Here is a 24,875-nt window from a genome sequence, read left to right as displayed (position 1 = left end):
CGGGCTCGATGCTTACACACCAAGTAGTGTAGAGAACAAAGTGCCACCAAATGATTATCAAACTGGGGTCTAGGGATCACCTAATGGTCATTAAAGGGGTTCCAGAGGAGCCTCCAGCAAAATAAGGTTATGTTTAATTCTTGTAGCATTTCATTCATAAGAGGTTATCACATTTGGAGAACAGAGTCACTTTCAGCACGTTTATCTCCCCATACAGCGCACACAGTTGTGTTCTCCTTGGATTCTTTTCTGACCACGCTCCAACAGTTAATCAGACTGTGAACAATGAGCAGTGTTTTTAAAAGAATAAGGGGATTATAACAACTTACTGTAAATGCGGTAGACATCAAATTTAATCAGGCAGTTTTTGGGAGCACGATCCTGTTCTACTAGCGCAGCTAGGACTGATCTTGAAAGGTGGTTGTGCCAGCAACCCACTGTACTCTCTGGGATTAATTGGAAAGAAAACCTGTGTGTCAGATCAAATCAAAAGTGGCATTTGATTTATTACAGAATGTAGACTCCAACTAAAAGATCATCTTTTCCTTTCACTTATCAGGCTCTTCTCTTCTTTTCCACTCTTTAAATTTTTGCCTTGCAAATTCTTCTGTAAACTAGTCATCCTGATAGTTAAATAAAAATGACAAACACGTACCCCTGCAGGTCCCAAACAGATATAAAAAGTGAAAATCCTTCTCACATATACAGTATTATATGCTGTGTAGAAATTGATTATCAGCATTAAAAACATACCTAAAGATATTTATTTCTCTCATTTGGACATCCAGATGACATCATTGCCTGTCTGTGTATCCTTTTCTTCCTCCTGTTCTTTTATTCTTCTCAGGGAGCCTCCATCTTGTCTCAGATCACAGCCAATAAAGCAGACTGCACCTCTCTCTTTCTCTCACCCTCTCTCCTACTTCCTGTTAAAGGAGTCAGTCAGTCAGAACACTCAAAACACATATTAAACAGGCATCAGCCTCTCGCCGGGGCCAAATCACGCTGTTCAAATGTTGTTCTTCCACCGGGAGCGCAGGACAACTGAAGAGATGGGATCTGCAACATTAACTTGATTCACGGCTGCAGCGACTGAGTGACACTCCATAAACCTCAGCGGGCCGCCGCTGGGCCCCGCCGACAGCACCCCATGGCTAATGTGACACACACTAGCAACGCGTAGCCTTGCCACCCCCACAGCACAACACCACACATTTTGCAGCACAGCGAGCGCATGCAGAGACAAATACAAATAGGAGCACATGTTGTACAGACGCACACTGGTTAGGCCTGACCGTAACCCTCCACCCAATATAAATACAATTCATATAAACACAATAATGCACCGACACATATTTGGCAAAAACTGGCAGAGACCGAGCTTTAGTCATCCAAACTTGTATTCATTACTTTCTACACTAATGTGCCTTTTTGTGCCTAAAATCTCACGCACACACACACACACACACACTTGCAAACAGATTCAGTGATACAGTGGTAGAAAAAGCACATCCACTGAGTTATTGTCCTCTCCAGCTGACCTCTCAGCTCGAAGCATTTTGGTGTAGGCAGTTAGCATCAGCCCTGTAGCTCTGTGTAAATAGGTAACCTCTGCTGCTCAAAATGCCACCTTCTTCTGGCTGCCTTTGACAGAACTGACTCCTTCCACACACTAACTATGGCGCTTGTCACTTGGGTTACAAATAGCGGAGCCTGAATTGATATTTACTACACAGACTTGTTGCCTCTGTGCTGCAGTGCCACAATAAATTTTTTTGGTGATTTGCCCTTAAACAAATGCACAATGTTAGCTTTGCCTGCATGTATAATGAGATAGAGATATAGAGTGGATTTAGAAAGACACTTATAGCATGAGAGAAGAGACAGAATAAAGAGGGTTGGAGAAAAGGCAGACCAACCAAAACAGCAGGCTGACCTAAGGTTTATCAGAAACAGGGAATTGAGCACTTCACATGTGAGTATTTAAGCTATAATGCCCAATGTATACTAGATTATCTTCCTAAAACATAAGTGCCGCTCCCTCTCGATAAAGCCCCAGCCTGATTGCCCTCTTCATTAAAGTTACTGTTCCACGTAGAGTGGAAATATCTTGATTTAAAGAGAATCACCTTGTCTATCTACACTTAAACTGCTATACTATCTCTTCAATCCTCTATTATCATTTTTTTTTCTTTTACATGTAGATTAATTTGTTAATTCATTATCATTTCATTAGCATTCTGCATAAATCAGTCCTGGCTTCATTCTTTTTATAGCTTCTCTCTAAAATAAATATGGCAGGTGTGGACAGGTGTAGGCGTGTGTGTGTGTGTGTGTGTGTGTGTGTGTGTGTGTGTGTGTGTGTGTGTGTGTGTGTGTGTGTGTGTGTGTGTGTGTGTAATAAGTTTGTAGACCTCGATTTGCAACGAGTTCCCATCTTCTGGCTCTTAGGATAAACTTCTATATAGGAGACACAGATAAGCAGTCAACTTTATAACTTCTCATTAGCTGAGTGAAACAAAGCTATTGTTATTAATAATTTTAGTCTTTATGATGCCTGAACAGACTGTATATAAAAGATGGTTTCTGAAGTCTGTTTTGAAGCCTTGGTTTTGGCATTTCTGGTTACCACCGTGTTGGACATTTGGAGCCAGAAGTGACCAAATAGTTGACCCATAAAAGAGGGTAAAGCGCTAAGTTATGCGCTGACGATAACAAACTTGCATAGTGGCTTTATGAGAATGCCTACTTTTTTAGCTCTGGGTTGTTGCACATTTATTTGTGCGTACTGTATTGAAAATCTTTAACTTTGGTGCCTGCAACCAGAATTTTCTCCTCTATCCATCTAAGCCTCAGTAGTTCACTCCTATGTCAGTAACAGTCATAACACATAGTTTCCTTTTGTTCACGTACAGCTGTGTAAAATGTTGTTTATTCCAAAAGTGTACCTGTGCAGGATTATCTGCTTTGCTGTCACCAAAGAATGAGTGGTCATTTTCTACTTGTCTAGTAAGTGTGAGAGTTGAAATTAATGTATCTCAGGTCCTGTTTACACTCAAGGAGGACATGGCACAGTTGGGTCAGCAGCTGTTTGCAGCATAACTCTGACTTTCTGATCACATTGTCAGTGTAGGACATTAAATGTCAGGTGAAAATAGGAATATCAATGATTGATGAGTTTTTTCCTTTATGTTCTGTGAGATCAGTGAGATCTGTGTGATCTCGCGGTTACCCTTGGGTGTAAACCTTGTACCTCAGTTTTTTAGAAACTATGTTTAAAAAAAAAACAAAAAAGTTTTATCTTCTAAAAAGTTATGGTTTGGAGGCAGATTTTAAGTGTTTGGAGAATCTGCAAACTTTTGGGTATGACTGTAACATTGTAAATAAATATACACTTGAACTGACAGTGTGTTTTTTACAGTTATTTTACAGTAAGTTCATCTGCATTTAGAAGCCGAGGTATGAGAGTCCCCTTTTTGCTCTCTCAAATTCCCATTTTTCTGCATAGATTAGTCTACAAGTGTCTGAGCCAGGCGCTGTTTAAACAATGGCATTTCTAACACTGTTCCTATCACCTTGGAAACGCCATGGCAACCTGTGATCTGAGAGGGCACAGTGTGGCTCAATTAGCACCAGGCGTATCTTACCGCACTCTCCCGCCAGAAGAATATCTCCATATTCTGTCTCCTTTCATGCATTAAGTGACACAAATATGTGAAGTGTTACATCACCTTTTATGTCAACTTTCCATGTAGTTTTTCTCTCCCCCCTCCTTTTTTTTTTTTACACAGTGATGGATGCACACACACACACACATACACGGGTGTGTGCACACATTGGAAAGAAAGAAGAATATATGCCATGTGTGGTATAGGCAGTAATTGCCACTCCTTATTTACCACTTTTAAATGAGATCCTGTCCATCTAGCCACTAAATGATTTTTATCCTGTGATTGGGCTTCAAAAAAAGTCCTCAGTGTCATACTGGCTGCTAGAAGGACAGGGAGGGTGCAGATACAACCAGACACCTTTATTATTTTTTATTTTTTTTAACAGTAAATTGTAGCAGTCTAGCAAATGGAACATCCTCCTCTCATTACTGGATACTTAAAATAAGCATATTAGCTAAATATTAAATAAGTAATGAGAAATGTATTATTGTGTTCCCCAGGTATCGTATCCAAGTCCTTTGAGTGTCGTCTGAAAGGCCAGGGGGCTACATTTGTGGAAGCAGAGTCTGTGGGCTCCCCCTTGTACAGAAAGGAGTCTTCTGAGGTTCCCGACCATGACGAGGTCCAACAGGTTATCATCATCCAGGGCTATGATGACGGAGAGGTGGCTATCGACCAGGCCCTTGAGGAGTCAGCCGCTGCCACCCTGCAGACACTGGCCATGGCCGGCCAGGTGGCCGAGGTGCTTCATATCACTGAAGATGGCCAAGTCATAGCCTCAGGCAGGGAAGTGGCATCCGCAGGGGCCCACCTGGCCGGAGGCAGCACCCAGTACGTGGTTCTGGAGTCAGGGGAGGCAAGAAAGGAGTTGCAGGCTGTGGCCAGAGGAGGGGTAGCAGTCACAGCTGCCACTGGACAAAGTCACATTGTCTCAGAGTCATCCACTGCTCTCGATGCTCTGCTCAGTGCAGTCAGCGAAATGGGCCATCAGGAGGAAATACAAGGAGAGGCAGCCATCGTTCATGAGGTCTTGACCCCTGAGATAGCTGAGGCTGTGCAGAGTGAAGTGCAGGCGGATGTGAAGCAGGAGGAGCAGGTGCAGGTCATCCAGGGGACCGGCCAGGAGGACATGCAGGAAGTGCTGCAACTCGCCGCGTCCCAGATGATGAAGGAAGGCCTGACCCAGGTCATCGTCAATGATGAGGGCACCCACTACATTGTGACTGAGCTGGACAACTGCACCTTACAGGTGGAGGGAGGTGTGTATGGAGAGGCTGGGACAGGTGATGGGGACGTGCACCAGGAAGAGCAACAAACAGGAGAAGAAATAGTGGTGTATTTGGATTGAGCTGCTCATAATATCGTCCTGGAAGGGTGAAAGGAGAGAGACATTACTTACAGATTTATGTTTGATTTTAGTTCCCGTGTTTCGCTATGTTAAAGCCCACATTAGACCACATGTTCACCATCAGTTGAGTTTCTCTGCGTCCTCCTCTTCCGTTGTCCCGTTTAATTTCACCCTGCTTGATTCAGTTTGTACATCACTCCCGACTTTTACCATCTTCTCTTGGGCTACGCTGAACTCAGGTTAAACATCATTTATTCAAAGCGACAGTGAGGGAAAGAGCTTTTGGTGCTAAGCAAGTTAATCTGCAATCCACACAGCCACCAAGACTATATTAACGGCTTTAATTAATTAATGCAACTTAAGGAAATGAATGAGTATACATCCTCATGAGATATTTTTACAGTGCATCTAATATGCTAAGAGTTAAATGAGTTATAAAGAAAATATGTTTTCTTTTGTAGCAGAAGTAACAGTTTTCTTGATTTTTGATTTCTTTGTAGTTCATTTTCAACCTAAAGTTTTGTTGTGCTATACGCAAATTCTGATTATTTTTGATCCCTGTATAACAAAATGATTTAATTTGTGTAATCTTTATTCTTTAAATCCTTTTTTTTGTGTGTGTATTTACTATTAATTACAAATCAGTAATAGAATGAATGACTTATACATATTTTCTGTGTAGCAATGACAATTATACATTTCAGGTTTTTGTCAGCCCTTCATCTTTTGGATGACTTCAAAAAAAACATGAATGCAATTTCATTTCATTTCTGACAATAAAGTTTGAGCCTAATTTTTAGCAAGTGTGTCCACATTTATTTTCTTGGTAGTAACTGCTTTTAATTGTTATGTCAGCATCAATGCTGCTGTTATCCATACAGTACAGCAGCATCATGCATGCGACATGCACATACGTGCATCGACTGATGGTTCTCATCACGCTTTCTGATCACTAACACAGTCATTATCATCACCATTATCATTATCGTCATCATGATCACCATCATCCTAATCGTCCTCCTCTCATCTCTTCCCCCCATCAGGCCCATTCTGTTCATTGCATACAACCCCCCCCACCCCCCCCCCACCCCCAGCAGTATTCAGCACTGGAGGGAGAATCAATATTCATTTAAGCCCCTACACAAGCCTGGTTTCTGATGGAGTGAGTGGGAGAGCAGTGTGACGGCTGCAAACACAATGGCCAACCACTGAAAGTAGAGAGAAAGCACTCGTACACACTGAGGGCATCAAAAGATCATCCCTTTAACACACACATCCCTTTAACACACACACAGAGCAAGAAGGTGGGCTGAGAGGGAGAAAGTGGTGGAGGAGTGGGCAGGAAAAATGAGAGCATTACGGATGGATGTTGAGAGAGGTGAGGCCAGAGAGAAGTGAAAGAGCAGTGAAATCCACAGCCACACAGAGAGAAGGGAGCCTGTAATTTCACATAACACCTGTCTGCCTTTCAGCCTGTCTTTGTCTCCTGCTCCCAGCCTCATGTTGCATTTATAAGCTCACACAGTCTTTTCATGCTCTTCTTCCTCCCATTCAGCAGAGATAGGCACATTTAACGGAGGTCACGTTCTCTGTGTGAGCAACCAAACCTGCCTGTGAGAGCCAAGGTTTGTCAACACCCACTGAGTAGTGAGAATGCAGCAATAACATTTAAATGCCTCGCATTTATAGAACTTACAGATAGAGTTTGTTTTTTATAATACTTCAAAAATATTTATTCAAAATTTGTGTCACAATAACAGCAGTATGTGCGACTTCTTTTGTGACCTCTCAGTGGGCTCCTGATGCCGAGGTTAAGCAGCTTTAAATAATAAGTTTTGGACAGAAGTTCTGAATTCTCTTTGGAGAATAGATCCATTATTATTGGTAATATTTATTTTGGTGGGTATGTTCCGAAAGTATTCACTCGCTTGGCTTCGCACTCATATGACCTTGAGGGACATCCCATTCTTAATCCATAGGGTTTAATATGATGTCGGCCCACCGTTTGCAGCTATAACACCTTCAACTCTTCTAGGAAGGCTTTCCACAAGGTTTAGGAGTGTTTATGGGAATTTTTGATCATTCTTCCAGAAGCACATTTGTGAGGTCAGACACTGATATTGAATGAGAAGGCCTGGCTCACAGTCTCCGCTCTAATTCATCCCAAAGGTGTTCTATCGGGTTGAGGTCTGGATTCTGTGAAGGCCAGCCAAGTTCTTCCACACCAGACTTGCTCATCCATGTCTTTATGGACATGCTTTGTGCACTGGTGTGCAGTCATGTTGGAACAGGGAGAAACTGTAACCACAAAGTTGGGAGCATGAAATTGTCCAACATGTCTTGGTTACAGTTCTTTTCACTTAAAACTTAGGGGCCAAGCCAACTCCTGAAAAACAACCCTACACCATAACCCCCACCACCACCACCACCACCACCAAACTTTACACTTGGCACAATGCAATCAGACAAGGACCGTTCTCCTGGCAACTGCCAAACCCTGACTCATCTATCGGATTGCCAGACGAAGACTGCTCCAGAGTCCAGTGGTGGCGTGTTTTACACCACTGCATCTGACACTTTGCATTGTGTTTGGTGATGTAAGGCTTGGATGCAGCTGCTTGGACATGGAAACCCATTCCATGAAGCTCTCTACTCACTGTTCTTGAGCTAATCTGGAGGCCACACGAAGTTTGGAGGTCTGTAGCAATTGACTCTGCAGAAAGTTGGTGACCTCTGCACACGATGAGCCTCAGCATCTGCTGACCCCACTCTGTGATTTTACGTGGCCTACCTCTTCATGGCTGAGTTGTTGTCATTCTCAATCACTTCCACTTTATTATTATACCACTAATAGTAAACATTGGAATATTTAGTAGTGCGGAAATTTCACGAGTGGATTTGTTGTACAGGTGGCATCCTATCACAGAACCACTCTGGAATTCTCTGAGCTCCTGAGAGCGACCCATTCTTTCACAGATGCTTGTAGAAGCAGTCTGCATGCCTAGGTGCTTTGGTTTATACACTTGTGTCCATGGAAGTGATTGGAACACCTGAATTCAATGATTTGGATGGCTGAGTGAATACTTTTGGCAATATAATGAATATAGTTTACATCCTGCACTGCAAAACCTTAAGTGCCTTGGTTAAGCTCTCATGCTGCCCTTCATAAGGTTGCCAGTTCTGTGATTTTTTGGTTTTTTTTTTTTTTTTTCCTGTCAATAGGAATGTCTGTATGTCTGTGTCCATGCTTGCAGATTATTCTACACGTCCATCTGAGTGATTGTGTACTGTATTGTGAGCATGCCCACCCTCCCCATGTATCTCTCTAATCAGGGCTGGATGGCTCATTATTAACTGCAGCAGGCCACTCCAGTGACATGGAAGAGGGAGAAATTAGCAGCTGTCATCCAGTGATGAGTTCATTTCCTGACAGGCCTCTGCTCCGAAGAGTCCTGCTGCAGACGACCAGACGGCTGATGGAAACCTGCCGCTGAAGCTTAATTGGAGAGCCGGAAAAGGCCAGTGGGGGAGGAAGGGAGGGGCAAGAATAGAGAGATGAGGGTAAAGTCATAACTGTAATGTTAAGAATGTAGCTCTTAACTGAGTTTTACAGCAGTAATTCAACTTCTTTATTGACTGTAGGCAGCTTTGTGGGTCCAGTTGATGAAAGCAGTGCACAAAAGTATACTTTAATGTAGTCCTGTAGTTGTTAGTAACCAGCTGCAGGTAGATATATGTATGCAAGACTATTTTATCTTCCAAAATGTTAGGCATTGTAAATTAAACTACCCAGAACTTCATAATAAAGTTAATGTGTTGAATTGGATATAATCAGTATTTTTATGTTACATTTAAATATAAGTAGCACACATGATGCTGTGTATGTATAGTCACTCACAGTCTGATATTATAACCACATCCTGCAGTTCTCTTCAGGTCTGTATTGTCCTTTGTCCATTGTTTTGGCCTGCAGCTTTAAAACTGGGTCACTTATTTTCTGGTGCTTCAGCCACCGCAGAATGTAGTTTTTAGCAAAACTGCACTTAAAAAGAACAAAACAAAGCAGGACACTACTGATTTAGCACCAAACTGCCGACAGGCACTGTTAACTGGTGATAAAGAGTGGAGCATATATCAGCTGAAGACTCAGATTTTTCCTGATAGCTGGTGGAGACCAAAAATGGAGCTTCAAGAGAGAATGGTAACTCAGGTTCCATGCTAATGCTAATGCTAATGCAAATGTTCCTCTGAATATAGACCCTTTTCACAATTACGTCAGACAACTTCTATTCTGACTCGATGCGGTTATCTTTACTTCCAGTTGGATTTCGCCTGTCCGGAAAATTCACGGATGCTCATCATCCCTATGATATAGCGAAAGGTAAGGTCAATAATAACACTATTTACTCCATCATTGTCAATTTACCGTTCTGTAACCGTGGATAAAAGAAACAGTCTCCGATTGGAAAGTAAGTTTTGAACGTGTTGTCAGTGAAAAACTTGTCTGCAAGTCATAGTATATTTAAAACCGTATTTGTGCAAATGTATTAGACTGTGTAAACTCCATCCACCGGAAGTAAAGATACCTTGCATCAAGGCCGAAAAGGGTCTATTCTGGGCATGTGAACACCATGTGTTTATTAACACATTCTGACTGGTCTGTGGCTATGCAGCCCGATACACAAAAGCACTGTCTGACATCTTTCTATCATAACTAGCATTAACCTTTTCAGCAATTTGAGCTACAGTAGCTGGATCAGACCACACATGCCAGTCGTCTCTCCCCATGTGCATCAGTGAGCCTTGGCTGCCCATGAACCTGTCGCTGGTTCACCACTGTTCCTTCCTTTGACCAACTTGATAAATACTGACCACTGCAGACTGGGAACACCGTGCAAGAGCTGCAGTTTTTGGCGATGCTCTGACCCAGTCGTCCAGCCATCACAGTTTGTCAAAACCTTACAGTTGCCCATTTTTCCTGCTTCTAACACATCAACTTTGAGGAAAAAAGTTCACTTGCTCCCTAATATATCCCACCCACCAATCAGTGTTATCCACTTCCCCAGGTTATACCTGGTTGGTGTAAATTAAAAAGTGGTTTTAAAAAATCAATTGCAGGTTTGAGCCTGTGTTTCTAACCTATAACTCAAGACATGATTTTGTTTTAATGTTTCAATGGTATACTCTGAATTGCTGATTTATTTTTGATTGAAGTTGTTGACATTCGAGGCTATAATTCAATCTTGTTTGGTTAATGCCTTTGCAAGTGGATAAGGATATCCACTTGCAATGTGGTATTTTTTTAAAGCCTTCTACCACCGGCTTGGTGCAAACGTGTAACATAGTATGATGGGTAATGCACACACACACACATTCAGACACAGAAGCACTAACTTGCATGGTCTCCTTGGGGCAACTCTCATCACTCTCCTGGGCACAAAGGAGAGGGACAGGAGTGTGGATGGAGGTTTCTCTTTTTTGCTTTCTCTGTTTCTCTGAGTATGATAAATATGGCAATTCTGTTTAGTTGCCATCTATAGAAAACATATCAGCCTGGGGATCATTTCCTTAATGTCTCCACTATTAGTTTTGGCTTCCCTTTGGCTGTATTAACATGCCGGCTGATATGCTCTGTTTGTGTGTGTGTGTGTGTGTGTGTGTGTGTGTGTGTGTGTGTGTGTGTGTGTGTGTGTGTGTGTGTGTGTGTGTGTGTGTGTGTGTGTGTGTGTGTCCTCGGGGCTCCAGGTACAATTCTATTAAACCAGACTTGTTTGTTTATTTCCTGTCTGCCTCCCTCTACATGTTCCCTGCTTGCTAGAACCCTGGATCCAGGGCTGTACATACATCCATGTTAACAATAGGCCGCACACGTATAGTCAAATGTACAGTGAGGATCCAGTGTTTGTTTTTTGTCATTTTTGTAGCTGTAAATCGATAGCTGTTTGAGGCAGTGGAAGCCACAGTTCAGTTACGGTTCATCTCTTCCATGGGAGTTGTTACGGGAAAATGGAGAGAAGGCGGGGAGGGAAGGGAGGGTATGTGGGGAGCCCTGCGTGGCTCTTCTCCCTTTCTCTTACTTTTCCTATGTGGCTCTGCATTTGTGTCTTTGATCATGTTAATCCCTGCCTAGCGCCCACCCCCCCAGTCTCCCTGCCATAGACTCACTGCCACACACACCTCAGTGCCTGACAGAAATTGACAGCCCACTCTATCCCACACACCCCCTCCAAAATGGCAAGCATTCTTCATTCCACCATTGAGCAGCTTACCCCAACCCCAAATAAAGAATGAAATAAAAACACTAGGCAGGCAGGCAGGCAGGCAGGAATTGACAGGCTGCAGCACTTCATTAAGGAATAGCAGTGATTGAAAAGGGATCTGATTAGCTCACTATGATGAGATAGCAATGTTTCAACCTTGAACCAGAAACAACTGTAAGTGCTTTTTAATTAGGCACACAACACTGAGGAATAGCACTTCATAACATAAAAAGGAGAGAGTGAAAGACAGAGTGTCTCCAGCAAAAGGGAAAGCAAATGACGAAGCAAAGAGAGGATCAGTGGGAAGCCTATTCCCTCTGCCCTCACAAGAACATCACTATTTCAACATTATGCGCATCTAGGAAATGTTCTCAAAACAATTTTTTTTTTTTTTTCGTTTCTTCTCCATTTAGATTTACAATATTTAAAATTAGATACACCTCTAGAGGGTAAGAAAATGTTGGGCGTTAAATCTGTACTCTTGAATTAAACAATTTGACATCGTCAATTTTATATCAGAGGCCTTCACAGACTCTGATTCACGTGTATAGACTCAGGGAAGTCGGCACGCTACCCTGCGCCAACACACCACTCTGTTTAAATAGCAGATCTTCACTGTCAGCCTGCGATAACACCTTTCTACATAGCTGCTGCAGCCATCTGCTTCATGTCAGCGCTGCCATATAGGGGTTAATTCTGTTGGTATATTCATTTTAGCAAAACAAACAGCGTGACAGATGAAGAGAGGGAAAAAAATGATTTGATTTTCTTGATTCTGAAAATATGTCATGATAAAGTGAAACTTTAATGTTTTATTTGCCAAAAAATTGGGTCACTTCAGCAGTAAATACTTACAGGAAGCAGCAAAGAGAAAATAACAACCTGTACCAGCACTGGAAATATCTGTAAATAATGCACAAAATGAACTGAAGGGATCAGAAGTAAAACTGTGATTGTAAAGTTTGTCATTTGAGTTCACTTCTTCACTTCAGAATATCTAATATGAGAGTGCAAAAAACTATAGTTATACATATTATAGTATGACTAGTTTTCTTTGCAGTTTATTGGGTATAAAATACTAGCAGCTGTGTTAGTGGCACAGCTACTGACTTCAATATGTTGACATGGACATGTTTAGCATTTCATTCACTAGCTCACTTTAACATGGTACAGTAGCATGCCTAACAATCCCTACAGTACAGTCACACAGCTGATGCAGGTATTTGGTCATAAACTGGACTTGGTAAATGTTGATCAGTTACTTTAATGATAAGGATGCGAATGTCCCAGTTCCATGGCAATCCATCCAATATTTCTGACATTTCATGGCAAATGATAAATGTCAATCTCACTGTGGCTCTGAAGACAGAACAAAGGGCAGCAGCCTAAGCAAAGAAACCCAGACCTCCCTCTCCCCACCCACTTTCTCCAGATTATCACCGAGGCATTCCCATCTGAGAGATATAATCTCTCCAGCGTGACCTGGGTCTGCCCCGGGGCCTCCTCACAGTAGGACATGCCCGAAATACCTCACCCAAGAGGTGCCCAGGAGGCATCCTAGGCAGATATCTGAACCACCTCAAATGGCTTCTTTCGGCCAGTGGACCTTCTTTTATACTTTAATACTAAAATCACATGCTCCAACATTTGCTTTCGCAAAACAACAAAATCAACCTGATTAAAATTGTTCCATCATTCTATAAATGTTATTTTAAACATTAATATCGCTGAAATGGTGTAAAGATAGCAAGCAAGTCCCTTCCTTTGAAAATGTTGGCCATCCCCATGGAGACAGGAGGGTAAGTGAAACTAAAAACAGCGGAGTGGTGGCGTGCACTGCAGGGATTCAGCCTGCGCTCATAAAAACAAAGGAATTTGAAAGAATTTTGTTGCTGTCATTTATGTAATTTAAATACAGTTGATTCATTTGAGCACTTTGTGAGGCTATTCTGGGGGTATTGCTGCTCTCCTGTGCTCTGTGTTTCACCGTGTCCCCTCTGCCACATGAAACGCACACACGCACAAGGTGAAACAGAGAACAAAGGAGCGCAGCAAAGCAGTACATAACTGTAATCTTGATGCCACTTGGCTGATAGCATAGTGAAGCCATTCAGTGTATTTTACTTTGTTTTTTTCTCATGTACACACCTTTGTGGTTTCTCCTGCAACCACAAAGGTGTGGTTTTTCCAAGTGGCACCAAGCTGTTCTCATCACGTTTCTCCTGCAACCACACCTTTGTGGTTGCAGGAGAAACGTGATGAGAACAACCACAAAGGTGTGGTTGCAGGAGAAACGTGATGAGAACTTGATGAGCAGGAGAAACGTGATGAGAACAGCTTGGTGTTAATGACATGCCTTTTCATTTCTGTTTACGAGGGTGGCACTCCAGTGTGACACTGAGTGTTTATGAATGTCTTAGCCTGTATTAAAACTGCTCCCATTTTTGTCATGGATCTGCCTGTTTTGGACATTCACAAAGCTGACTGAGTGATCACAACTAAATTCTCACTGCATTTTGAAAGTTGGCCAAAAATGTGCATCTCAGTTGGATGGTAACAAAACTGCTATTAATTTAACACTGTGAGGTCCCATACAAGTAATCACTGTCCCCATCAACTCTCCTGAGAACTTTGGCCTACTTACTCACTACATATCCAATCATCAAACCAACAGTATCACTAAAGTACTTGAGCAGTTTTAGTATCAATGTGTCAGATTCCATATGGACAAATGGACTGCTCTCCAACAAAACAGTTTTAATTTATTACACTTACAGTACAGACTGGTTCAATTATCACCAGTGTATGAAATGTGAAAATGGGCCCGTGTTTGCAATTTTAATTTGCATTAGGCTTTCTTCTTAGTCATCCTCTGTCACTTCTGTTACATTCCTTTTTCTGTATCTTTCTCCTAATGCACTACAAGGAAGTGAGGCCTCAACTCTCGGGATGATCTCATTTGCTGGATTGAGTTTTAGTGTCACTGATATTGGATTTGATGTGATACTACTTCTGACTGTGCAACGGAAGAAGTGCAGTCACAAATTTATGGTGCTGCCAATGGGTGGTGTCTGTGTCATTCAACAGGGCTCATTTTATTGGCTAATTCCCTCATCCCTGGTGATCTAGTTGGCATTTCAGCTCTCTAAAAAAAACTACATAGGAGTTTTGAGTATAATATTCTCAGAAAAGAGGAATATGTCATTTGTGGGGATTTATTCCCAAATTGATCTTAAACATATCTGAGCTTGTTATAATTTCTCTGGTTCTCTCATAGAGGAGATTTTCAAAGCAAGGCATAATTGCAGTGCACTTTCTTCCCAGCCACCCTGACCGTCTGCCTTTTAACCATCTTGCATGGTGAATTGAGCCCCGCATTTGTGAAGTGTAGCCCTGGGAGTCCCCTAGTGGCCCCTGCCTTGCTGTAACAAGCATGGGGGGCCCCTGTGGTAAGTGCTCTCTGGGGACCCCGGCTCTGATCTGGCTGTCCCTGGGGCCCTGTTAATTCCTGCTCTGCTCAGAAAGCCTCACCACTCTCCAGTGCTCTCCTGCCCCTTCTTTTTATACTGCTCTTCTCCTCTTCTTCATCCACCTATCATACTCTTGCTCTCTTTCTGTTCTTTATGTAGAAGGTGTGCTGTCAACAGGGAACTTGGCCAGTCTCATTAAAGAGCTGGTGGAGGTTGTGAAGTTGCGACAGTGACAGAGATGTGGAGATCAGTGGCAGGGTAGTGTCGTGGTTGGAGAAGCAGTCCATTAGCCAAATCCTGCTGATATACAGTTGATATGATGTGGAATTAGTCTGGTTTTCTCCAGGAATACATCAATATTAGATGATTCTGCAGTTTGTACTCTGCACAGTATATAGTAACATGCAAAGGTACAGATTGAGGAAATGGATGGGCATTAGCACAGATCGCATTTTAGCAAAGTTTTAGTTTCTTTTTTTTTCCAACCACAATTTTTCCCTTCACCATAATTCCATTTGCCATCCACATGTTGCCACAAAACACTTTAGAAAGCAAGAACTTCCAAAGGGTTGCAAAGAACTTAACAACAACGATGATAAATAAAACAGATGATTTAAGACCTTTCTTTCTTTCTTTCTTTCTTTCTTTCTTGCTTTCTTTCTTTCTTTCTTATGTTGTTACAGTTAACAATGTGGTAGGTGATTAAAGAGAAGGTCTTGGGCCAGTATCAAATCCAGTGTGTAGTAATTATGAGTATATTAGTTAACTGAGCCTAAAGATGCCTCCAGCTGCTTGTCCAAGCTGATTTAATGTGACCGGTCCATAACAGAATCATGTAAAATTTTAGGAGCCCCCCCAAAGTGCCCCTCTAGATAAGAGAATCCTCTAAATGAGGCCCTAGTGACCTTCCAACCATCTTGCTACCAGCTTTTCTATCTGCCCATTTCCTTCCTTGTCCTCCCTTCATCCCTCCTCTTCTTCCACCCTTGTCCTGTGGCTGGGCTAAGAAGGGGATAGAATATGGGGGGCTGGGGAGGTGGAGGGTCGAGGGGAGGCAAGGGGAGGTGTGTTCATGTGGAGAGGAGGAAGGGGGAGGCATCCAGATCATGCCGGGCGACTCCACAGGAGTGATAAGAGCGAATAAGCTGTCAGCGTGGGCGTTGGATGGTCCTTATTGTTCATATTTAGATGGAGGAACAATGGCGGGGTGTCAGGCGCCTATAGTTCATAATCTGCTGATGCTGACCAAGTGTCAGTGTGATCCATGAGCACAGAGGCTCCTGAATCCTTAAGCAATCCCCCGTAGGAATGTCATGGGGGAGAGTACAAATGGGACAGCATCTGCCGGACTATAGATAGATAGGTATAGCAGAAGGGGAGGGAGGAGAGGGAAAGGAAGGAGGGCAATGAAAAAAGAAAGAATGATATAAAGAAGAAGAAGCAGAGAGAAGGAAAGTGAGACAAATTTAGAGGAAAACATAAAAGACATTAAAGGAGATTTACCAAAAGAACAACAGAGACTAATTTTCCCTAAAAAAAATGAAAGCGGCTAATTGTGAACAAGTGTGGAGGAAAGCACCTGCGAGGAGAGAGCGATAGATGGATGGATGGGGGATTAAAACGAAGAGGCGGGAGGGAGAACGGGAAGAGGAGGGGGAGAGAAAGAGCGCGCTGATTGTGAGGAGGCCTTTAGCAGTGTGAGCTCCCACCTGCAGGTGAGACAGAGAGGAGAATGGGTGTCAGATTAGAAGGACGCCCTGAGAGCTCCTTCCCCCACAATGAAGGCTTGATTCTGGGCAGAGAGATGCCCCGGAGACGCCAGGCGCGCCCTGGAGCCGTCACAGCCTATCAGCCACTTTTCTGCGCTCGTCTTGATCAAAATGCAACCACGCCGCCCTCACACCGCTTCAGCTGTGACAGATGACAATTAATGGTGATTCTTTGATGGAGTTTTTGAACAAATCTTATCAAGCTGGAATATGTGTGTGTGTGTGTGTGTGTTTTGTGACAGTGTTTTGAAGAATTATAAAGAGGCATGCAAAGCCACACACACACACACACACACATGCACACACAAGTCACGTGTTTTGCTGGCGTTCTTAAATGTGTCACAATGAAAATGCCCCCCCAGGCATTCTTCATTTACTGTCACAACCATTAGACATGGAAGGGGAGAAAAATAAGAGATGGTATCAGTAACGCATGAGCTACAGTAATTAGCCTCCTGATGCAAGTATGTGTACGTGTTTGCATGTGTGTGTGTCAGTGTGCGTTTGTGTGAAAGAGATGGCGTGCTAAGGCTCACAAATGCATGCACAAATGAATAACAGTGCATTCCTACATGAGCTGAGGAGTCTCATCAACAGGAGCAGTGTAAACTGGAATCACCATTTTAAGGGCTGAGTCCCACATTCTCTAAATTAAACATCATCTTCAGTGTCTTGTAGTCATACTATAAGCTATGCTAATGCTTCCATTAGTTTATGAGCTGACACGTGATGTAATGGGAGCCTTGTCGTGATTCCTTTTAAGGCCCCAGATCTTCATTTTCTCTTCCTACTTCTTCTCCATGCCGCCACCTTAACATCTTTATCATCTGAGCCACCAGTTCATTAGCTCCATATTCTGTATTGGCCATTAATAACAGTGCACTGACTTCCATTTCGGGGCAGCACGGTGGTGTGGAGGTTAGCACTGTCACCTCACAGCAAGAAGGCCCTGGGTTCAAATCCACCAGCCGGCCAGGGGCTTTCTGTGTGGAGTTTGATTGTTCTCCCTGTGTCTCTGTGGGTTCCCTCCCTGTCAAGATGATTCCACACTGGTTCAGTAATATTGAGCTCTGGGCTCTGGAGACGCCAATACATGACTGGTTGTGTTCCATTGTGTGTTTTTCTTTCCAGGTGCTTTTACTGCATTGCCAGTGTGTTTGGGATCATTGTTATGAAGCTGTTGCCAGTCAGATGCTTTTCAGATGATACTGCATGGTGGATCAAAATCTGATGATACTTTTCTGTGTTCAGAATTCCATCAAGTTTGAAGAGATTCCCAACACCACTGGCTGGAATTCAGCCCCAAACCATGACAGAGCCTCCTCTGTGTTTTATGGATGGCTGTAGACACTCACTGTTGTACCACTCTCCTGGCCTGCTCTGTACAGGTTGATGGCAATATTGACCAAAAATTTCAAATTTAGATCTATCGCTCCATCAGACTTGTTTACCACTGATTTTCAGTCCAGTTCTTGTGTAGTTTGGCACACTTCAGCCTTTTCTCCCTGTTTCCCTTCCTCCCTTCATTGCTAAGTTGTGTGTAATGTGTAGACACAACACTGGTTCATCCCTTTAGTTAGGTGCTTTTCTTATGCTTGAATGATTCACGGGTCAGTGTTAAGTGGCTTAACAAACAAACAAAAAAATCCTCTGAAAATGGTCAGGTAGGCCAATGCCCAAAGAAAAACTTTAAAAGACTTCAGAAAGCCTGGAGAACTATTAAGACCACTTTTAAAAGAACACAAGAAAGTTTGTGCCTCGGAAGCAAAATATAAAGAAAAAGACTTTTGCACAGTACTGTAGTTATGTAATTTTCTCTACACATTTCTCCTGATGTAAAAATAGAAGAAATTTGACTTACTGTAAATATCACAAGCAAATTAAGCCAACACTAAAGGCTGGCGTTTTTAGACAAACATGAATGTCCTCCTCAGTTCTCCTTCTGTACTTTTTTTTTTTTAAATTCACCACACCTCAGGCTGAGGTTTCACAAGTAAAGACTTCTGGGATGTGGGAGCTGTTAAGGAAGCTTTTAATATGAATATGAAACACGTTCGGAGGAAGTGATTGGATTCACAGACAGTAGCTCAACTAGAAGAAAAAAAAGGCAAATATAGAAGTGACTGCGATAAGTGGATAATTTCAAAGTGTGTTTGCATGAGAAAGAGCAACTTTGGGTGCAGAGAGAAAAAATATGACATTCATATATTTAGTGACTCAAAAGTTCAGTGACCAGGTTTAAATTGGACCCTTGGGCAGCACTGCACCTCTTCAGCTCTCTCTGCTGTTTTTAGGCAACAACTTCTGAACTTGATTTTTGTGTTGGGGAAGAGGACTTAGGATTAGCAATGAGTGACGTCTGTGGTTACAGGTCTAAAAAACAAAAAATGCCTTTTTTGTGCTTTGTGACTATGCACAGGCATCAGCCAGAGTTTGGGTTGTTTGCTGTACTCCTGAGCTTTAAATGGACAGATTTGGGAAACCTCTTGGTCTCTCACCCCATTTCATTGTTATAGACTTCATGCGCTAGACATACCCTGTATTTTACCTGAATTCAGCAAGTCAACAAACATGGCTCCGTGTACCAGAAACAAAGGCATTTATTTAATAAAAGCTTGTAAAGAAAACATCCAATACGTGATAGTTTACAGTAAAGCGCTGTCACCTGTCTTTTTTAAAGACTTCACAAAACAAAAAATGACATCAGACTTTTGTTAAAGAAGTAAGTGTAGAGGTAATGGAACGGTGACCCTGAACTCTGACTTCACAACCATAAAGCGTGGCAGGTTGCTATGATCCAGTCCCCAGTCTCATCGGATCTTGTTTCCCAGCATGCCCCAGGTTCTTCCGCTTGTTCCCCTTTTTACTGTGTTGGCCTAGGTCTGGGGTCTGTTCAGCATCAAACGTCGCACAGTGACGTCCAACACAAACACGCAGCAGTCAGAATCTAGCTCGCTGAGCGACACTGCAGAGGCTTTCCCCCTTACGTTAAACATCACTGACATCACTGAGAGCTTAGCCAGTGCTTCACCGCCCTCCCAAAGGCTGAGACTCGCCCTCAATAATCAGCGGATAGATCCCGTAACACAGAGATACACACAGATGCATGCTCACGCGCACAGAAGAATCAACTGGCACACATTCATTCAGTAAAAAAAACAAACAAAAAAACAGGACAACTCAGACATTCAGTCAAAGCAAACAATTCAGCCTGAAATCATTTCATCTGAGTGCAACTGCTGCAATTAGTAGATTCGTTCACACAGGTGAAAAACTGTGGTGAACTTTGACATGAAAATTAGCTGAAAAAAGAAAACAAGAGCTGAAAGCCTGGAATATGGCAACGCTGTGTTGCACAAGTTGCTTTAAAACAAAGTTCCGTGTTTTGCAAGAATACATAAATGAGTTTGGCTGTGTGGTGTACATTTACATGCATAGTATACAATAAAAAAAAAAATCAAAGTTCATATTACGGCCTGAAGTCTGCCTGCAAATTCAATACATTGAGCCAAACAAACATAAAAAACCTCCCAAAATAACAAAGACAAAAAGTGAAACAAAATTGCTGCACACACCCATTTTCATACTCCCTATTTCCACTATCCCTACATAACAGTCTTAAAGGTCAAGGGAAGACTGTGTGCTGAGCTGAAGCTCATGTTTTGATCCTGATGTTATTACCCTGAAAGACTGACCTCAAAATGCTGATCAATGATTTAACACTGCATCTTTGAAAATCAACATATCCATCTCCCATCTCCTTCCATCGCTGATTATATACCATTTATATGCAACGCTTGCACGCTGACGTGTGCGTCGCAGCCATACAGCTGATATGAGTATTACTTCACCCATGCTGTGCTGCATTTATCCCCAAAGAATGAATAAAATAAGAACACCTACTCAGTGTGCCCAAAAGTATTCATTGTATTCCGAGGATTCAATACAGTGCTCCAAGTTAGAATAGGAAACAAGAGGCTATGCCTCATCTCTGACACTTAATCCCATTTTGCATGGCATGATCAAAGGAATTTGTCCTATAAAAGAAAGCAGACAAAAGCACAACTGTACACCTAATGTAATGTACTGAATTCCAGGTTCCATGTTGTGACTTTCAACCCCCCCCCAATAAAACAGTGATGTCATAATAAACAATACTCTTCAGTTTTACGCAGTCTAAGGAAAGTGAGGATGCTTTTGAAAATGTTGCCATAAACTGTTTTTATTTATCATTTAACTTCATACAAGGTGCAGAAAAAAAAAAAAACAATTAAAAACAGCAACAATTCCCCAGCACGCTTATTCACACTTTCTCAAAGTACACCTGGCAGGTTGGTTGTTGGTTGCAGCATTTGGACAGTTAGCCTGAGCTCTTCTGTGCATTCAGGCTGCCTCAGTTCCTTCTCTCTCTCTCTGCTTATGTAATTACAGACTGACTTGATGACGCTGACATTGAGGCTCCTTGTTCATCTTGTTGCTAAAGACACAGTATCTCTTCATGACTCTGACTGTATGTTTGCCATGCAGCAGAATGAATTTAGGATTGAACAGATGTCTCCTTGATGGTGTTACGTGATGGATAAAAATGTAAATATCTTAAGTGCTTAAAACCTTAGCACAGTATTGTACATCAGTGACAAGATTATGATTGAGCTTCTTATAATTAATGAAGCTCAAAAACGTTTACACGTGATCATGACCATTAAAGCATATTTCCCTTTACATGATTAGCTGTGAAGGCCGACTTCCTTCCTCCAAACTGTGCGTGCACTGGGTCCCTCGAGTGTTTAATGGCAATGCATTTGAAATATTACCCAACTTCAGAGAAGAGCCTCTTGCCTCAGTAGAGGTGTGGCAGCTGCCTGTAGTGGTGGCCTCAGACATCACTGTAGGTGAATGGGAGTGGAGTAGCAGGGGCCCTGGAGAGCACCTAGTGGAAAAACAGTGAGTGCAGCACCTACAGCAGAGCTATAGTGCAACTATAGTAAATCCACAGTACTGTATGTGGCAGTCTGGGAGCTAGCTAACTGCCTCAGGGTCAACTTAAGGGCTCTGACTGCAGGACGGCTCAAAGTTTGCATCAGACTGTAATTCTTCTTCAGCAGTTAGGTCACACTTGGCTATAGGAGTTGCCAGGCAGACATTTGGGGACATAGTAATATTTGCATCACAAATCCATAATTCCCAAATATCTTTTTTCCTTTCCCCAGTAAAACAGAAGCACATGACAGTTGTTTTACACTATTGCCATATGTTCTATTTTTATTGCAAAAAACAAAAGAATTTCTGTGATTGACAACCTGGAAATTCTTTCTTTCTTTCTTTCTTTCTTTCTTTCTTTATTAACAGATAATTTCTCACAAAGAACTGATGCTGATGCCATGTGTGCAGAAAAACAAATGTGCGACCTTCCAATAGAAAAATGGACATTTATTTACATTAAAATGTTCTTTTCTTTTCTTACATGTGGATGATTATGAAGCTGACGCACACACGTTTTGACTAAATGATATTCCTCTCTTTCTCACACAACTCTCTTGCCAATTTAAAGGGAAAGTAGCTCGCGTCAGTTATGGATGTGCACTATTGAAACGCGCGTGTGATAGCAGAGAACATGTTTTATTACTTAATTGAGTGGAGTTCCAGCAGGCCTTGTAAATGAGGAGTGACAGTAGGCGTTATCGCAGAGCGCCCTGGGTAATTATGTTTGGCTAAGTCTGGCTCGGAGGAGGTGAGGCTCTCGCCGTGGTTACAAACAGCGGAGTCAGAGGAACGTGCATGCGAAGAAGCTGTTTTACTTCCAGAGCGAAGAGCTCAGTGCATATGTAGTGGGAAGAATGTAATTTATTACGCTGAATGTTTAGCAATTTAAACTTCCATCTGAAGGCTGACACGTGCTCAAACAGGTTTGCATGCTACAATTAGCACGTGTAACGACTTTGCAATCAAAAACAAAAACAACTGTTTGAAGCACTCGGTCCTGGTGAGAGGTGTAATCATGTTCAGGGTAATTAGACAGGTTTGTTGTTCTCTACAGCCATGTTACGTACCTGTGGGATGCTGATTGACTCAACAATCTAATTAGGTTTCGTTATGTAGGCACCACAACATGCTACAATTGGCAGTGAGACCCATATGGCACACAGGGCAACATATTCTTTAAGCGTCACACACAAGTGGCTTCCATCAACCTCACAGAGGAGAAGCTCTCTGACAGATACACTCTCCAAGACGTAGTTAACACTGTTGAGAGGCTGTTTTGTAACCCAAAACTTTGCCTAACCCCAACCAAGGGAAGGGGTTGTGGCCTAAACGTATCAAACAGCGACTGAAAACTGAAAGTAAAATAAAAGGAAAGAAAACCCTGAAGGATGACTTCACTCTGGCCTCTCAGCCTCACACGGACAAAGAAACGCTGTCTTGATGTTGGCTCACATTTGAATAATGCTGTTGCTGTGATTAAAGGAAGCATATCTTTCTATATAAAAGTCTCTTTTGCTATTTGCTGAGGAACACCAGCTCATCCTAAAGACAGTTTGTGGCAGATATTTGATAAGCTGCCAATAAGAATTCTGTGTTTTATAAGTAAAAAAGAAAAGGTCTTATTTATTGTTCATAATTGTTCATTTTATTGTGGTAAATTAGTGGAAACCAATTCAAACACAAAATTTATTCAGTTTATTATCTTGTAATAAAAAGAAGATAAAGAAATAAAACATAAGCTGAAATCAACTTTCTTTCTTTCTTTTTCCATTTTTTTTTTTTTTTACTAAAACCACTAATCTGTCCATCCATCTATGTGCGTAACTTTTTGTCCAACACTAGAGTCAGGGGGAATCTGGGGCTAATCACAGCTGACCTTCCAGCACAACATTAACACGAAGAGCCAGAAACCATTCACGCTCACATCCACACCTACAGCCAATTAAGAATCACCAATTAACCTAACATGCCTGTGTTTTGTAGGACTGTGAGAGGAACCCAGAGTTCCTGGAGAAAACCCGCAAAGGCACCGGGAGATTATTCTCCAGCTGAGCAGCAGACTCAAACCCAGAGCCTTCTTTTTGTGAGGTGACAGCAAAACCACTGTACCTCTGTGCCACCCTGTCAATATAATTACATTTTTTATTCAACTTTATGCTATTATGATAATAAAACTTGGGGACATACAAAAAAACAAAACAAAAACAACAGACAAACCAATTAAATGATCCCTGTAAAATCACACATCATCTGCGCGACTCCGTCGAGAATTGCCTTTCCGTCATGTGATCTATTTGATGAATAAGAAAGATAAAGACCTGGAAGATGAACAGTGTATGATGGAGAATCACAGATGTTATGGGAGGGGAAGGCTCTGGCCGTGTGACACTTTATCTATGAAAATGGATAAAGCAAGAAGAACAGAGGATCAACACAGTGAGGGCAAAGTCTCCATAGACTAATTATTCCTGTGACAAAGTGGAAACTGTGCCACCATTGTCCTCGCTCCACCCAATCACACATGTAGCACTGAAATGAAAAAGAAACTCGTTCTTCTCTGAAACTCATACATTTTTTTTTTCTATATAACTCTAGGTGAGAGCAAAGGAGAGGCTCTGATTAAGGCGGCGTATAGTGAAGAGAATCCACGGTGTCGCCCACCTTTGGGCCCTTCTTAAGTGGCCTTAAATAAGATAATAAGGGCGATGGGCAGAAAAGAGAGGACTTTGTCTGCTGGCATTAGTGCGATGGCCATGTTAGCCGTGATATCTTTGAGGGGGGATAGTGTGCCAGTAATGAGACAGGGTTGCCTTCCCTTGCCGGCCTAATTAATCCTACATTTTCATAGCGTATAATCACTGCCCACAGTGCAGCCTTCTACTGGCCAGAGAAGAGAGATGTCGGAGGAGTCTCTATCTGTTGCTCTATCTTTCTCTCTTCCCACTCTATCGTTCCCTCTCCTCCTTCCTTCTCTCTGCAATTTATTACACTGGTATCCAGAGTGAAGTGAAACCTCCCAGTATGGACCTATCTGTCATCTCTACATTATCAGGAAAACACACTGCCTACCATATTGTGCTACAAGGGGCTCCAGCAAATTACTATTTTTATGGGACATGATAAAGGAAATGCTGCCTTATGCTCAGATATGTTACTGTCTTGGAGGAAATGGGAAGGATTGAGTGTTGTAGATTGCCGTGCGGTTTGATCTTTGTGTTTGCGTGTGGCAACCAGCGCTGTTACGGTTGATGGATAATGCAACGATTGGCTGAAGCTCATAAAAGTGTGTTCCTACAGGGTTAAAATGCAATAAAGCTTTTAAAATGTAATACCCTGCCAAAAGATGGGACTATGTCTTCATGATCGTATAGAAA

General features: G+C 42.3%; 1 protein-coding gene across 1 annotated transcript in view; it reads left to right on the top strand.

Moving 5' to 3' along the window:
* Window positions 1–5,784, top strand: part of znf407 (zinc finger protein 407) — a 151,747-nt gene extending 145,963 nt beyond the window's left edge. Inside the window, exon 10 of the mRNA XM_030748966.1 lies at window positions 4,172–5,784. Coding sequence (XP_030604826.1) covers window positions 4,172–5,019 — 848 coding nt within the window. The 3' untranslated portion in view covers window positions 5,020–5,784. The remainder of the gene's footprint in view (window positions 1–4,171) is intronic.
* The last annotated feature ends 19,091 nt before the right edge of the window (window positions 5,785–24,875 follow it).

The sequence above is a fragment of the Archocentrus centrarchus genome, chromosome 16 (genome assembly GCF_007364275.1).
Source record: "Archocentrus centrarchus isolate MPI-CPG fArcCen1 chromosome 16, fArcCen1, whole genome shotgun sequence".
Taxonomy (NCBI): Eukaryota; Metazoa; Chordata; class Actinopteri; order Cichliformes; family Cichlidae; genus Archocentrus; species Archocentrus centrarchus.
Note: the sequence above shows the minus strand (reverse complement) of the source record. Positions and strands in the feature narration are given on the sequence as shown.